Source organism: Sphaeramia orbicularis, chromosome 16, assembly GCF_902148855.1.
Source record: "Sphaeramia orbicularis chromosome 16, fSphaOr1.1, whole genome shotgun sequence".
In the NCBI taxonomy this organism is placed as follows: domain Eukaryota; kingdom Metazoa; phylum Chordata; class Actinopteri; order Kurtiformes; family Apogonidae; genus Sphaeramia; species Sphaeramia orbicularis.
In genome coordinates this window covers 23,847,608-23,864,237 of record NC_043972.1, presented here as the reverse complement: position 1 = coordinate 23,864,237, position 16,630 = coordinate 23,847,608, and the positions used below count along the sequence as shown (strand labels likewise).

Genomic DNA, 16,630 nt, shown 5'->3' with positions numbered 1-16,630 from the left:
TGTTGAGGGAGGAGAAACAAAAAATTACAATTTAGTTTGTGTTTTTGTATTCTAAAAATAAACAGCTGCCAACTGCTACCTGCAGAACAAAGAGAGATTCTGGTGTGTCAATTAATTTCACTTCAGAAAAAAAGCAACACAATCAAGTCTGTTTTGTGCAGCGAGACCGTGGGGGCCCAGTCATGTAGTTGGCACTTCATTTAACGCTCAGCTTTCGTTGCAGCGCTGTTTACAAGGAAATCATTGCTCCCATCGTCTAAAACGACACTTCAGCAAATTCTCTAATAATTGGTTTCACCTGCTTAATGTGTGAACAGCAAAATGAAAAGCATGTAGCATTAAAATTATGAGTAAGTATCACTGTACTGTATAATCACTTTATGTATTATGCACAAGCCTCGTTTTAGCATATTCATGTTTTCCACAAAACTTAAGTTTAAACGGCAAAACACAAAAGAGTGCTCAAACCTGGAGTACAATATGGTGCAATTACCATCAGATCCACAATATGGTTAAAACTGGGAAAGCACACAAGCAGTCAGAAAAGATTTGGAGATGCAAGACTTTTATTTAACTCAAAATCAAGTCTTTGTCAAAGACACTTCTTTATCCAAGATGGGGTTTAGCATAAAAACATCGAATATATTCTAGAAAAGCAGCTCTGTGCTCCTCCTGCAGTCCTCAAGGTGGTTTCATATTTGGCCTGCATCTCTTCTTTTTGTTTTTTTTTTTTTTTATGGTAGATTTTCCCCCTTGTTGTCTCTCTAGTTGTGGCCTTGGAGCGCCTCTGCCATGAACAGTTTCCCAAGGTTCTGTGAGGTGAATTCTTTCACGTTCTGGCAGTAGTTGTTAATTTGCCCTGTTGGAAAATAGCCACATGGAATCATGAACCCCCGCAGGTAAATACAAAAAAACCCCACATGCACCCACAAAAGGAACAAAAAACAGATTCATACAGGCGTATATGTGTGTATGCAGACATGCACACAAACAGGCAGAGGCGGGAGAATGGTTACGGGGAGCAGCAGTACAGCAAAACACCAAATTAGTGGGGAGCGAAGTAAACGGAAGGATCAGAATGTTGTCAGGAGATTTGAACAGCGTGAAACAGCTGAGAAAGGGGCGGTGGAGTTGGAGATTGAGTCAATAAACTTTAAATTAATGTAATTTCAAGATAATGGCAGAGATAATTACAAAACAGAACCTGAGCTCCTGCGAGGAGAGCAGAGGCGGCTGATGGAGTTTAGAGGAGGGGGGGTCTGTGGTGGCGGTGGTGGAGACCATACACATGCGTATATGTGTGTATGTGTGTGCGTACCTGCAATGAGCAGCGTGTCCATGCGTGGTGGAGGCTGGGGGGGCTTGAACATTTTGTTGATGTCTTCCTCGGGCAGGGGGGGCTCCCCTCTGCTCTGTCGCTGGGCGTTCTCCTGCTGCCGCCTCTGGAGGTACTGCAGGGAGGGACAGGGGGAGACAGAGGGGTGGCATTAACGGAAGTAGAGGGGGCACAGAAGAGAGGGGGAGGAGGGGAGGAGAAGAAGAAAAAAAAACATGACAAAATTGAATGGAGAAGAACAGAGGAGGGTGGCAGAGTGGGGAATAGATGAGACCGGGCAAAATGAGAAAAGGCAGGCATGGGGGCATGGAAGCGAGAAACAACAGAACGAGAAATGTGCAGAGAGAGGAAGGGTGAAACAAAAAGAGAGGAAGTTGAGGAGTGGGAGTAAAGAAAGTGAGAAAATAAGGAAGACGGAGTAGCAGGAAGGAGAAAAATATAGTTAGAGGTGAGAACAGAGGTACGGGGTGGATAGCAGAGAAGGAAAAAAGGAAGGGGGGAGAAAGACAGGCAATGGCGACAGTAGCAGGAAGCAAGTGAGATGTAAAGGACCCAAGTGATGAAAGAAGAGGTAGGGGGGAGATGGAGGGAGAGGGGGAGGGGGAGAAGAGTTATAAGTGCTGACAGGGATGGAGTGATTTGTGGAGGGCTGACAGTCGGTAAATCAGTGAGGTGCCGGGTCTCTGGAGATCCTAAAAGCCTTGTTAATTTGGCAAGACGGAGGAGACACTGACACAGACTGGTGTAAGGGGAGGCTGCAGCAGGCGAGGAGAAAAATGGCGTGGGAGCAACTTGAGTGCTTTCAAACGAACATCCCACAGCGCACCTGTACGGGTAACCGAAGCCCACGTAAATGGGAAATATAACTATTTGTTTAAATGATTTGTCACTCCTGCCGAGATTTTCCTCCACAACGCCCTAATGTATAAAGTATACGCACATTTTAAAAACGCACAAACAAAAACAGTTCGGGGGCTCATCCGTGACCTTTTTTGTAAATAAATGCAGACATGAAAAGTACTTGTCTGCTTTTGTCTTTTTTAGATGATACGTGTCAAAAAGTCTAAAGTAGTCGTCAAAAGCCGATCTGATTGAAATTAAAATAGAATGGAATGAATAATTACGCATCCTTCCAGTCAACTATCAGAGGCACCTTTGCTTGCAGCTTTAAAACAAAACAAAACTTAAGAAAAATGCTCAAGTTCTGTCAAGTTGCACTGGGAAACGGTTTTCAAGTTGTGCCACAAACACTTTGGATTGAGGTCCGGACTCCAGTGTAGCTTTGGCTTTTTGTTTGACGTTGTTGTCTAAGTGAGAAACAACCGTCTCCCGTGTTGCGCTTCTCATACAAACTGCAGCAGGTTTCCCCAGCAGCAGATTTCGGTGTTTTGCCGTATTTATTTTTCCCTGTACCTCCCCAGCACTTCCAGGGCCCGCCGCAGAGAAGCATCCTCACAGCATGACCATGGAACTGCAGAGCTCCATGCTGGGGATGGTGTGTTTTTTGCTATCGAGCATGGCTTTAGGATGATAGCTGAAAATCTCTGAGCTGGCATTATCAGACCACAGGAGCTTCGTGTACTTTGTTTCAGCCTTTGTAGACCGAACACGAGCCTGGATATTATACGAGTCTTCAAAAACAACAGTTTACAAGTCCCTGGTTTTAGTGACCAAAACACGGAGCTTCCTTTAGAGCTGGAACAAAGCGTCTGAAGGTCTGATATGTATGCGTCACGTAACTGCGACCAGAAACACTCCTCCAGCTTTAAGTTGCCTGTGTTTGTTGCAGTGTTGTATAAAGTACTGGAAAGTCACACTTGAGTAGAAGTACAGGCACCAAAAAATGACTTTGGTAGAAGTCACCAACTGAAATGTTACTCAAGTAGAAGGATTTAAGTATCTAATATTCACTGTGCTTAAGTATCAGCTAAAATGTGCTTAGAGGTCTTATTTATGTCTTTGTGCATAAGAAATCAATCTAAGTGAATCCCTAAAGGAACTTTGTGTTGGTAAACACAAGTTATGCAAATTTACAGGATTTCAGTTCTGTTCAACATGTTGATGGTCATATGAACTATGTTTTCAGCTCAAAAATGTCCAATTTCATCACAATTAATGCTATATTTTCATGTCACAAATGGCCAAGTTAAATTTGAACTGAATTTACCTGAAAAACAAATATTCTATTCTTTTAGATTCCCCAGTTTTTCTTACAAGATTATATACTACATATCACATGTTTTATTTTTACAGGTTCAATATGGAGTATGGTGCTGATCCATCCTGCTTATGTTACGCCAATATGTACATTAAGAATGTCACACACCACTTTTTAAATCAACAGTTTTCGAATAATAAGCATTTTTATAAAGAAATAACAACTTTATATTGTTATTTACTCTTTAGTATGATGATAAACTATACAATAAATAATTCTGATCTTAGTTTTTGCACAGGGATCATTTGTGGAAACGGTGACATGGCTGCCGAGCATCAGTATGATGGGATCTGTAACAACCATGTCACATCCGTCCACTGCCACATTTTGTGTTTTTGTGTCAGCTGTTATTGTTTTAGATCCACAATACTAACATTTATGAATAAGAGGAGAATTAGCAATAGTAAGTCTATAAGTTTATTACTAATAAAGTACTGGTACTGACCAGATCATCATGGGTAATGTCACGTCCGTCCACCAGCAAAAGTTTTCACATACACGTGCTATTCAAAATCCAATATTTCTGAAAACATAGCTTCCACTGTCAAATAATATCAGTAGTCTGTGCACAAATGTATTAGCATTATTTCAACACAGTTCTATGCATTTCTTACAACTATTTTTTTGGACAAAAATGGCCACTCATTTGACCCCCTAAGTAAAATTTAGCCGGTATATAAAGTAATCTACAATTAAATGTTCTTAAGTAATGACAGCAAAAGTACAAGTAAATGTTAATAACAACCAAATGCAGTCAGAATTTGGAAAATTACGCTGCTGCTCACATCAACAGATAGTCCACAGGTTGAGTGTGGACCGTCCTTTGTGGATCGTGATTAGGCCAAATTACAAAGCAGCTTCCTGACTTTGTTGCAGTCACTGGTAATCAGGGCTCCATGATACTGGAAAAAAACTGACATTGCGATTTTCTGTAACCCTGCAATATATATTGCGAAATGAAAAACTACTCATGAGGATATAATGGCTGTATGGTGTCGACATAAATGTTCAAACAAATTAGTTGTGTTACGTCTTGTTGTGGCAACAATTGCACGACACCGTCGACATAGAACACGTGTTTCAATATCATCCTTCTTGTAGCCGAAATAATTCCAGATAACTGACGCTGCTTTACTTTTTGGTACCAAGTCTTCATTTTCGGTGATTTTCTCTTGTTCGTTGCTCATTTTTCAATGTTGTTACCAGCGACTGACTCCATGTGCAGGAGCGTGGTCTGCTTCAGCAAACTGATTAAGAACAATTGTGATTGGTGGATCCCTGTATGTAGTGTGTGTGTCAGGTACCCAGGTTGAAATGAGAGGAGAACACGTTGAGTTCATTTGCTTCCTACATTGCAGGACCTGTGATGTGACTATTGTGCACATGTATATTGCGATGACAATGCTCAAAAGATATACTGTGCAGCTCTACTGGTAATCTCAGCGATGAAACACCAAATTTCCTTTAATTTATTTTTTGGAAAGAGTAATGATACTATGGATTAAAAATGTATCAGAGTAGAAGTATGCAGTTGAGTTGGGAAATGTAGTGAAGTAAAAATGAAAGTAAACAGAGTAAAAAATACTCAGTAAAGTACAAATTCTCCCAAAACACACTTGAGTACAGTAGTGAAGTATTATTACTTTGTTACCATACAACACCGGTTTGTTTTCGGTTTAACCCTTTATTGGGCAAAAGACTATTTTTGGTTATTTCCGTATACATTACAAGACAGTGACATCAAAAGTTACAGTGAGGCCACAGTGGACTGTTTTTTTTTTAAACTTTTCTTATGATGCCTTTAATCCATTTTATTCATTATGTTTATTTATTTTATTTATTTGACATTGCTACTGCACTGTGGTCACAGACTGAGGAACGAAATCTCATTCTCATGTGTATGTACGTGCGCAGAGAAAATGACAGTAAAAATCCTTGAATCTTGAATCTCAGGTCCAATGTGGTCTACTGGGTCTGTAAGGTCCACCTCTGCATGAACAGTCAGTGTACCTGCTTTGTTAGGTACCATGAAGTAATGGTACTAATGGAAGGAATGATGTTCAAAGGGATAATGTGGATGTGGACAGGTGTCTGGATCAGCACTTGTTGTAATGTTCTAAGGTTCTACAATGCATGTTCCTTTCACATTAAATGTGCTTTTCTTGTATTTTTTTAAAATATAAACTTCTTGTATTTATTTTTTTGCTACTTATGGGTAGGGAACCAAATATGGTAACTTCATTGACCCTGACTTTCTACATAATAAAAATTTAGGAAATTTTCACAAAAGTAATTAATTTGTTAGATCCTCCAATAACACACTAAGACTGAAATTTTGAATTTCAGTATTTCTATGACTGCCCTATAAAGAGTTAATGTTATCAAAAATAATTACACGGCTCAGCAATAATGACTGAAAATGTGACAGAATCTTGTGGATTGTTGCTGAATTGTATCATTAAATATAAATCATGACTTGAGAGATTAGCACATTTCTTCACGGCTAATCTACTGCAAAGTGCTGCCTGCTTCCCAGTGTTTGGAAAACGAGAACACAAAATGAATAAATCAGAGCGACTGAGGCATACAAAGACTAACTTAGCCACAGATTGTGCGTGGGACCGTGCTATTTACAATTCAGAGAGGTATAAATGAAAAATGGGGCCCTCTCAGTGCAAAACCTTTTAGCAAGTTTCTATGATGATTAATATGGTTTCATTTGTCCAGGAAGCAGCAGAGTCAATAGCAACCACATCACATGGAGCACGTACTGTACATGTCTGACAAGAGTAATGAAGGCTCGCTCTTTTCCTCTGTGTGTGCCTTTTCCTCATTGTATCTTGTGAAACATGACAAAGTGGACACCATTAAAGGCGCTGTCAGAGTGATATTGTGTATGACGTGTGTGTGTGTGTGTGTGTGTGTGTGCCAAGGCAAAGGCTTGGGGGCTGTGATGATGGGAAGGTCAGTAGGGGAGGATGATGGATCGTAATAGCTGTAGTGATTGGCCTGGGGATGTGTGGGTACATAGGTGAGTGTTTGTTGGTCGTTGCGCTGGCGAATGCCTCGATGCAGCCTCGACCACCTGTGGTCACACGTGCATGTTTGTTGCAAAAGTCCGCCTAATGCGTGTGAACTTTGGCGTGGCGTTCTACTCCGTCGGCAGAGATGATGATGAGTCAGCCTGCGTCGACATTAATGCTTCAGACGTTTTCTCATTTCCATTCAGAGAGAATAATGGCAGAATAATGTAGCTGCTTAAATGTAGGTGTTAAGGTTGCGCGCACGAACACGGTGCTCACTGACTCATCTTGTTCCTCTACACTTCCATTTCTCTGAGTAATGTCTGTGCGTATGAGTGCACGCCTGCATTTGCATGTGTTACCTGATGTTTATGATGCATCCGGCTGAGGTTGTAGTTGCAGATGGTGCGTGGCTGACTCTTCATCAGTGTGTGCGAGCGTGTTTCGTACTTCACTTCTTAGTGCTTCTGGCTGAGTTTGTGCTTGTAGGTGGTGTTTTCTGTGTCTGAAGTCTCCTTCAATGTGCATGTTTTACAAAGTGCTACCGCTGCTGATGTTAAATGAAGTTTAAGTTTGTAATATGTCTCTCCGGCACAGAAAAAAAAAAAAAATTCAACAAATCATTAAAACAAAAAAAGGTGATTTTAATTAATAATACAGGGGAACTTTTTGTCTTAAGCATCAGCTGTCCCTGCGCGTCCGAAGTATTTATAGATCGTCTCTGAAAACGCATTGCATTTAACCTGCTGAACCGGCCCTTGTTCAATATGTAATTTCTGTTCTCTGTCGAAACAATTATAAAAGGCCTAGTAGTAGATAACAATGTGAGGTGGACCACTATTGCTGATGAAAATCTATCTGAAGTGATTCAGGTGGAAATCATGTTCACAAAAGAAGGTAATGTTTTATAGGAAAATAGCCGCAAATACAATTCAGTGCAAATATTAGCAAAGGGGGAGTGATGCTATTGAAAGACAAGCAAATGAAGCAGACTATTACTATGACCAGAACTAAAATTATGGGTTTACGTGGACTTGACCATTGTGGTAAATGCTGTTGCTGTTGTTTTTACATGTCTGTTTGAATGCAGGGATGTTACATACTGGTGCTTTCAGGATAGATTTAACACCGTGTAACAAAAGTCGCTGTTATTGTGATGAAAAGGACTGGTTATTTGACAGGGAAATAATACAGCGGATGGAGGCGAAACGTGTCTGAAATCGGAGTGATGCTGATCTGCATTTGGCCCGTATGAGCACTGAGGTGAGGGATGATAACACTGTGACAGATATTTGAAGGTTAGCATTAGTCATTCTGATCTCATTAGTGTCACCTCCAAACAACAGAAATGACTTTTTAAACCTGTTTGTGTCTTTGCTTAAAGTTAGTCGTACTACGGTGATGGTGATGGCGGCAAAGGGGTGGGGTGGGTTGGATCTGCCGTCTACCCTTTAATTTACATTACTGCGATAAAAAAAATGCAGCCAATCCCCCTGGAGCACCTTGTGTTTGTCTAATTATCCTTTTTCTGCCAGTTGTTTGCAGATGCTAGTTCATGAGTTTTGGCTTATTTTATGAGTGGAAACATGGTGTGTGAATCACAGGACGGATCCAAAGCGGACCCATTAAAAAAACATTTTCCCCCAACTTGATGCGTCTTTCATAAAAGGAGAGCGGGGAGATGGATGGATGATCTGATAAGGGTCCAAGGACTGTAGCAGCTCGTCTGAAAATGTGGACAAGTCGAACAGGCCAAGATGGAGAGACAGACCAACACTGGCAGCAGTAAGACGCTCCTCCAATTAACAGGCAGCAGCAGTCAAAACCATGAACTTTCCTCTCAGAATCCAACCCTGGTCTTGCTTTTTTTGCTCTCTTATGAAGGGGATAGTGGAGACAGACAGAGGAAAGGGAGGACAGGTCTGAACCTGGGCTGAAGGGCGTTAGGACTGAGCCGAGTCCATGTTGTGTGTTCTACCAGATGAGCTACAGGAGCGGCCACAGAAAACATGTTTTTGTCCTGTTATGAATAGAATTCGCTATTGAACTGATTTGAGTTATAGATCTTGTTTTTCTGAAAACCTCTGTCCATGTTAGGGCTGAACAACAACCAAAATACCAAAAATAAAAAGTACACAGCATGAGAGTTTGAATGACAGCCTGAGCGCAAATGTTTTTTTTTTTTTTTGTTCTTGAAAAAAACAAAACAAAAAAACAACAACATATGCTTAAAAATAATGTGATATTTTCTCAGCCTGCACCAAAGAAACAGTCTGGAGAACGCTATATTTATAGGCTGATATTATAACAGTTTGACAATCCTGGCCCGGACATGAGGAATTGTCAGAGGATCTTGTAGATGCTTTTTCTGTTTCAGCAAAACTGCACAAATTTGGGAATTTTGTTTACTCCCTGCAAAAACACCGCCGTGGTTTTGTTTCTGGCTCCTCGATAAATCATGAAAGTTTTATAAGTAGATGCCGATCGAACGTCTCGTACCCTTCGCCTGTCGGTTTTAAATGACATTACTGAAAGCGGTATCATAATCGTTATTAATATTTCAGAATGTAGCACGAGCCTGGGAGTCACTAATGTATTCGGTGGAACATCTCTCTGCCTCTTCTGCTCTTTATCCAGCTGTGAGTGGTATTGTCTACCGTATGTGATGCTCCAGTTATCAATATGTACTGTGCATAAGAATCTTTGCAGTGTTTACATTTTTTTTTTTTTAGCCTTTGCTTGTTACTGTAGTTACTGCTGTGGCTTCTCAGTGGGTGTATATACATAATGTGTGACCGTTTTGTGTGTGTGTGTGTGTGTGTGTGTGCGCGCCTCTGCTACCTGGTGCTTCTGCTGTTTGCATGCTGTGATTATAGCTGCAATTGGCTGTGTCCATGGCTGAGAGAAAGGTACCTGCTGTTTTTCCGCTGTGTGATTGTGGGCGAATGTGTGCGTGAACACTCCTCTGTGTGTGTGTTAGTGTGGATGTTTGAACCTTTATATGCACGCAGGTAAGCTGATGTTCCTACTGCTCGCTTGTTGTGTATGTAGGTGGTGTGTGCGCTCCAGTGGACGGAAGCCAGTGTGTATGTGTGTGTGTGTGTATATGTGTATATATATGTGTGTGTTTGAGACTTACCTGGTGCTTCTGCTGCTGTTGCTTACTCAGATTGCGGCTGTAGGTGTTATATTTGACAATGTCTTGGCTCATGTCATCCACTCTGTCCATCAGAAGCTGAAGGCTCTTCTCCAGATGGTTACTAGAAGAAAAATGGCAAGGCGTCATTAGTCGCTTTTCCATTGACCCTCAAATTGCGTTAAAATAACTTGCGCATAAGAATGTACCTAATAGAAAAACGACAATTTCGCTAAAAGTCTCAGTTTTCGATTAGAAGTTTTTGCGCTGGCAAGAGGTGGTTTTTCAGGCGTAGCGCAAATGGTATATCACGCAAAACTGCAATGGAGACCTTTTTTGCAGCTAGAGTCAGGTGAATAAAAAAACGGATGTTGATGTACGTTACAACAAGCGAAGAAGAAGGAGAAACATGTCGCGGTATGTGTGGACAATCAATCAACCAATCATTTTTTTAATTTAGTACAAGACAGAGGGGTAATATATAATAATAATGAATATATCTGTAAATCAACACCATATTTATGTTAGTCGCCAAGTTTATGGAATGACTTCTCGTGTCATCTCGCGATAATAAATAAACAAATCATCGCATTTGTGATTTAATGGATAAACCGACATTACGCACTTCTGTTTTTTTGACATTTAGTAAATGTCAGTAAAGTTTTGCGCAGATGTCCAATGGAAAAGCGACAACCGTCACATTCTGCGCTGCCATCAGCTGACACACATTATTTAAGTCGGCCACAGAGACTAATCTTCTAAATAGTCGACGCTAATCTTTATTTCAGAGTAACTTAACTTTTTAGAAATGACAGGCTGTAAATTCTGATCAACCCTTCATGTATTTGTGTGCTAATGTTAATGCGAGGTATAAAAGCATGTAGGATACTTTACAAGCGGAATGCTCTCAGCTAAGCCAGACCGCAATTGATGTTTGCCTGGCTTGTATTGATTCTGGATCTCAGCCAGATGTAAATGCAAAATGCACATATTATCTGTATTCTTATAGCTGCTATAGTCAACCATTAGTATTAAAAATAAAAAAAACAAACATGTGCATGTGAAGGGAATTCCTTGCAGTCTGTTTTGACTCAATATTTTGGATTCAACGTCCATAACTTGAATATTTTTGTTCGCTCCGACCACCTTCAATTTTTCTGAATATGCTAGAGTACAGTTAGCTGACACACTTGCCATAACAACTTCTTAAGGTCACAGTTTGCTGACACACTTGCCATAACAACTTCTTAAGGTGAAATGCCAGTGCTGGTTTTTTTTTTACTGCCCACATAGAAGACGTTTGCCTTCAGGGCTTTCTGGCAGAAAGGCTTTTGTTGTACCGTTGTTAAAAAAACAAGAAAGATATATATATTTTTTAACCAGAACCACCATGAACCTAAAAGTAAGTCAACCTCACCAAAAAAAGTGGTTGAAAACCAAAAATAGTAACAAAAAAATGAAAATAATAAGCTGAAGTCTAAAAAAAATCATAGTTTCCCTCAGGGTGCAAACTGAGTCTCCTGCATGACAGCCCTGTGTGTACAACCCAGTCATCCATGACAAACTCCTACCACTGTGGACTTTTTCACTCTTTACATTTCCCTACCAGGCTTCCGAAAAGTTTTCACCAGAAATCTCTGAAGATTATCTTCTCCAAATACTGTTAACGGCTTGCTGCCCTGCTTTTAAGATGCCTGAGTGAATTAATTAGTTTAGTGTGTTTAACAAATTACTTCAGGTGTAGGAAACAATCCCACCCATGGAGAATATCTGTTTCTGCAATTATCAAACACCTACATCTGATGCTTTTCGAGACCTTTAGATTGATGAACAGTTTTTTTTTTGCTTCAAATATTACAGGTAAATATCAGGCAAGTAGCATATGGTGTATGTGGTTCTGTGCAAAAGTAGGATTTATGTCAAAATATAATTGGACTGATACATGTTCATCTCCAATTTGCTAACAGGTAAGTACAAATATAACTTCGAAGACAGTATTTGTGGGTGTGTATCTCATGTTAACCACATAAAATAAAACAATGAAATAAATATAAAAGAAAAGAAAAAATAAACGAAACAGGTGTCAGAATATTAAATTACCTCTAAAGTCTAACATTCTTAAGATATTGTTTAAGGCCCTGCAGACTCCCTGTATATGATGACACAGTTTACTAAAACTAGATGTAAATGTAATAGCCTATGAATAGATATTATATAGGTTACATATCCAGGTCCACATGACATGTTCCACATTTATCTTCAATATATCCATGGGTAATTGGAGTCCTGGTGTTTGTTCTCTTTAAGAAACCCACTCACATTACGATCATACGTCCTTCCTCATATAATATTAATCTGATAAATGTTACTTCTTATTACGTAGCGATGAACACAAACAATGACAGAATCCAGATCTCCCTTCAGAGACGTAAAATCGCTGTCCTAAATGTTACACTTCTCTATAGTCCCCGTTTGCCACCGAGCCTGATCTTTGGATTCACCTCGTAGCAAATACATCACTCCCACGTATCCCAAGAAACTTCTGACATCAGACTCTACTACTACTGCACCAACCCCCCCCGAGACCCCCGAGGTCTCAGGTCTGGTGACCCTTCCACACTCATCCTCTGTGCTCTGGTATTACATCCCTCATCTTCTCCCCACACTGCAACGCTGACAACACTCAAAACACAACCCGACCCCTCCCTTCCTCCCTCCCTCCCATGAGCCTCTCCTCCCGCGTTTTTTTTTTTTGTTTCATCAGGATCCCTCTCTGTTGCTTTAAGTTCAACCTTGACAAGGCTACGGCGCTCTACTTCAAGTCCTCTGCCTCTTGTATTCGCCTCTCTGGAATTATATCGTTTCATTTATGAATGTTTGGGTGCTACATAATGCAGCATGTACTGGAGGAAAACAGATTCTGTTTATTTAAATGACAACTGTACCCACAAGGACTGCCAGTGCCGTGTATGTTTTGGCTCTGCGTGCACTTGCGCTGATGTAACAGAATTTAGTGTGGCATTTGTATGTTTAAGTGTTTGTGTATATTTAGAGGAAGAATAGAAAAGGCTTTTGGGTAATTTCAGTCACTTTGCTCTATGCTGGGAGAATTTTTCAATTAACAATTTTATAAATCAATATGCTTCCTCCCTTTCTTGTTCTCTTCTGGCTCTGCACAATCCTCGGCTTCTGTTGCAAACAAAAGACTACCGCTGAGAAATATTTCACCCACTCCTGAGTTTCTTAGACTCTGCACGTTTGAGTGAACAAAAACGCCACAAATGCACTAAACCTCATCACAGCAGCTACCCCTCTATGTAACCACCACTGATTAGAGCACTGCTTAGACACTTTTGCAAGGATAATCAAGATTTAAGTCTGAAGAGGAGATCAACAAGAAGCAAAACACTTTTTTTTAAAAAAACCAAATTGGGCTGTTTTGTGTTGTTCTCTGTTCTAAAGCCTTTATATTTTGTGTGAAGTTTAGTGATTGCCCCTTGTTTAACACTCAAAATGTGCATTCTGTAGTTCTGAACAGAACCTAAAGGCCTTATGTTGTGATCGCAATTATCTGTGTTTAGCATCTACACCTTTTGACTGCTTAAAAATAATTTTAAAAAATCACATATTAATGCAAGCACATACAGATAATGGTCAACGGGTTCACACCGAGAGAAAACTAAAGTCTCTAAATGAACGCATTAACTTGTTTATGATTTGCATTTCTCATGTGCTATTAAATACTTTGATCTGTACTTTGTGATTCTGCATCAAGTGTGCAAACATACAGCGGGTCATCAAATTGCCTGTATTTTTTTTTTAAGTGAGGGACATTAAGTAAGCAGCCAAATGTTCAGCCTGATTCTCTGTTTATCTAACGGCAGCACAGTTATTGCTAGGAACGAAAAGGTCATTCCGAATTAGAATAAAAACACTGCGAGCTGTGTATGAAATAGCTCAGGCAATCTTGTTCATAGTTTCGACTGCCCAAAATCTTCCCAGTGCTATCGCGTTTGCCTGCGAGGACTGTGGTGTGATCAATTTGTTGAATTTCCATTGCAATGTCAGTGCTGTAAACATGAAAAACTGATGGCCCAGAACCAAATCTCGCCACAACATCTCCCGACTGCGGCCTTCCGACTGTGTCAACACTGATTCTCTGTGACGAAATCCTGTTTCATCAACCAATATGGTGGCTAATTTGTATGGTGCGCTTTCATAATATATGCAAAGGAAATAATTTAGTCAGAGCAGAATCCTTCAAAACATCTGCCGTGTAGGAAAGTGTCAAGTGTTTGAGCTTGATGCCACAGAGAAATGTGTTTGTGTGTGCCTCTGTTTTTTTTCCTGAAGTCTCTGACGACGTTTATGATGAAATTTAGTGTTTATATTTGCACTGAGAAGTGTTGCACGGAGACAGTTTTTGTAGATGGCAGTCACTGTGTTTTGATTTATACTGCAGGCTATTGCATATATTTTGTTCATGACTGAATGTGTTAAGATACATATTGGATACAGTCACAGTATTAAAAAAAAACAAATAAAAAATGTAATTATTAAGGACAGAAAAATACATAAAAGCTGATGTTTACTGTTTTTCAAGGGGATGCTGATTGGGTGAGCCAAAGAATTAAACATAATTTGCTGATTGTTGCACAGCGGTTATGTTCTAAAACACATACAGTACTGTGCAAAAGTCTTAGGGTTAGGGTTTGGAAGCACTTTGGATCCATTTTAAAAGTAAATATTTACTGAGATAAGAGAGAAATTATTTTTCAGATAAAACACATTTTTATAGTTTTTATGTTATTTTTTTTTAAATCTAAAAATCTGCGTGTAACATGATAAAAAGTACACGAAAATTGCGCGCTACTATTTTTTGGAATATGTTTTTATTCTCTCACAGGTATATTTTGGGAATCGAACTAATTATGCAAGGCAGAGTGTTTCACAAAAATGACAGCTGTTGCAAAGTCACTCATGATTTATTTGTGTTTCAATGGGCAGGTTCTGCATGTAACGCGAGTGGACACAATGGGTTATGCACAAAACCTGGAATCAGACTGCTGATTCATGAAAAATCGGCATGTTTGGATGAGAAAAACCCACTAGGATCGACAAATTGGCTTTATTTATAGCGCTATATAAGACCATTTCATGCCATGTGTTCCAGATCAAATGCACTGACACCTCGGTAGCTTTTCCTGGCCCAATTTTGGTCCTATTTTTGGCCCCGAAATTTTTTTTTGATTAAAAATTCATTATTTTGGGATGGCTCAGAGCAAGGGTATAATTTTTTTTTTTTTTGCATTTATCTGAGGTCACCATTAGGTACATCCTAGAGGGAAATATGTCTAAGTTTCTCTTTTATTATTGGGTCTAAAAAGTTGGCAAATTGACAGATACCAAAATAAACCCAGTTTCATAGAAGCACCCAGTTAGAAACATCCGGCATGTGTTGAATGAAACCTGATATAAAACATCAGAAAATTAATGCAATAAATCTCATATTGTCAAAAAGGTGAAAGATGTGTCAAGTGCAAAGGAAGGCCACACTAAATACACTAAATACTGGTTTACAGAATTTATTTTTTCCCTGAAACTTTCGTTTTTACTGCTGTACATACTTCCCTCATATACAGATTGCATCTTAATACAGAAACTGAGAAATGTATGTGTGGTCAACAGAACCAACTAACCTAATGTTACAGATTTTGCTCAGTTCTGTAAATTTGCAGACACCTTTAAACAACCATAAGAGAAAGTTCTGAGTAAATGCAATTGAAGCATGTGTTTTTGTTTGGGATTTACTTGAGTCATGCTCTCACACCTGCTGTTATTTGCAGAAACTGTGTATTTGTAGCTAAATACATCAATGTACACGCTAGAGGATCATAAGTGATAAGCGAGAGGGATTGTTATTGTATGAACATGTTTTTTTTTTCGTTATTGTTTCATATTTTACCTTTAATCCATTACATCTCCCATTTATCATTCATACCTGACAATAGTGAAGTGATTGTATGATAAAATGAGCTAACTGTAGGTAATCTAGGGCTTAAATATTTCAGAAAACACACTACAGACAGCAAACACTTGTGTGGTTGAGGGGTGAAAAAAGTATCATAAATAATGCCTTTTATACTACACAACATCTGGCCACACAGTGTTACATTATTCAGACAGGTCAGTGAGCCCTTCAATCTATGCTGAATTAAGTCTATTGAGGGGTTTCTTATCATCACCGATTCTGTTTTAAGGCCCCGCTCTGTGGAAACCTATGCACCTTTCTGCAGCTTTGCACCGGTCTATGTATTCATATATACACACAGGACAACGGAGGGCAAACTCACAAACTGTATTGATGTGAAAGAAATGAGCGCACATTCAGTAAATTGTGGGTTCAGGGGGGAGTTGTTTAACAAAGCTGCCGGAGAACAGTGGGAAAGTGCTTTCTATTCATGAAATGAGTGTTTTATTCTGATGGAGGGTTTTTAACTGACGGCCTGGGACACAATATGGATCGTTAGCTTGATTCTGCCACGGAATAATAAGCTGCAAAGAGGATGCGGAAAGGTGAATCTAACTTGGCCTCAGTGTAACGGTAAATAGAAATTTTTGGGGAAAAAATTGAGATGAAATTTAAAAAAAGAAAAATGCATGGAATATTTTACTGACTTCTGGTAGAAGTGGAACTAATGTGGGCATTTCTTTACATCCACAGCCAATTAAACTAATCATATAGTAGGAAATGGACTGATTGACAATAAAAAGAAGTGATTTACAATGAATATACAAGCCACTCTACATAAAAAAATGGGCAGCCTGATGTAAATACAGACTGTTTGGTAACATTGCAAAGCATCTCAAGGCTGTCTGGGGGAAAGAGCTACATAAATGAATTTACATTCATGCAA

General features: G+C 39.5%; 1 protein-coding gene across 1 annotated transcript in view; it reads right to left on the bottom strand.

The window, feature by feature from the left end:
* Positions 1 to 552: 552 nt before the first annotated feature.
* LOC115435966 (eukaryotic translation initiation factor 3 subunit H) overlaps positions 553 to 16,630 on the bottom strand; it is a 64,930-nt gene continuing 48,852 nt past the window's right edge. Inside the window, exons 6-8 of the mRNA XM_030158614.1 lie at positions 9,717 to 9,837; positions 1,319 to 1,451; positions 553 to 859 (exon numbers count right to left, since the gene is read on the bottom strand). Of these exons, the coding sequence (XP_030014474.1) occupies positions 765 to 859; positions 1,319 to 1,451; positions 9,717 to 9,837 (349 nt within the window). The 3' untranslated portion in view covers positions 553 to 764. The remainder of the gene's footprint in view (positions 860 to 1,318; positions 1,452 to 9,716; positions 9,838 to 16,630) is intronic.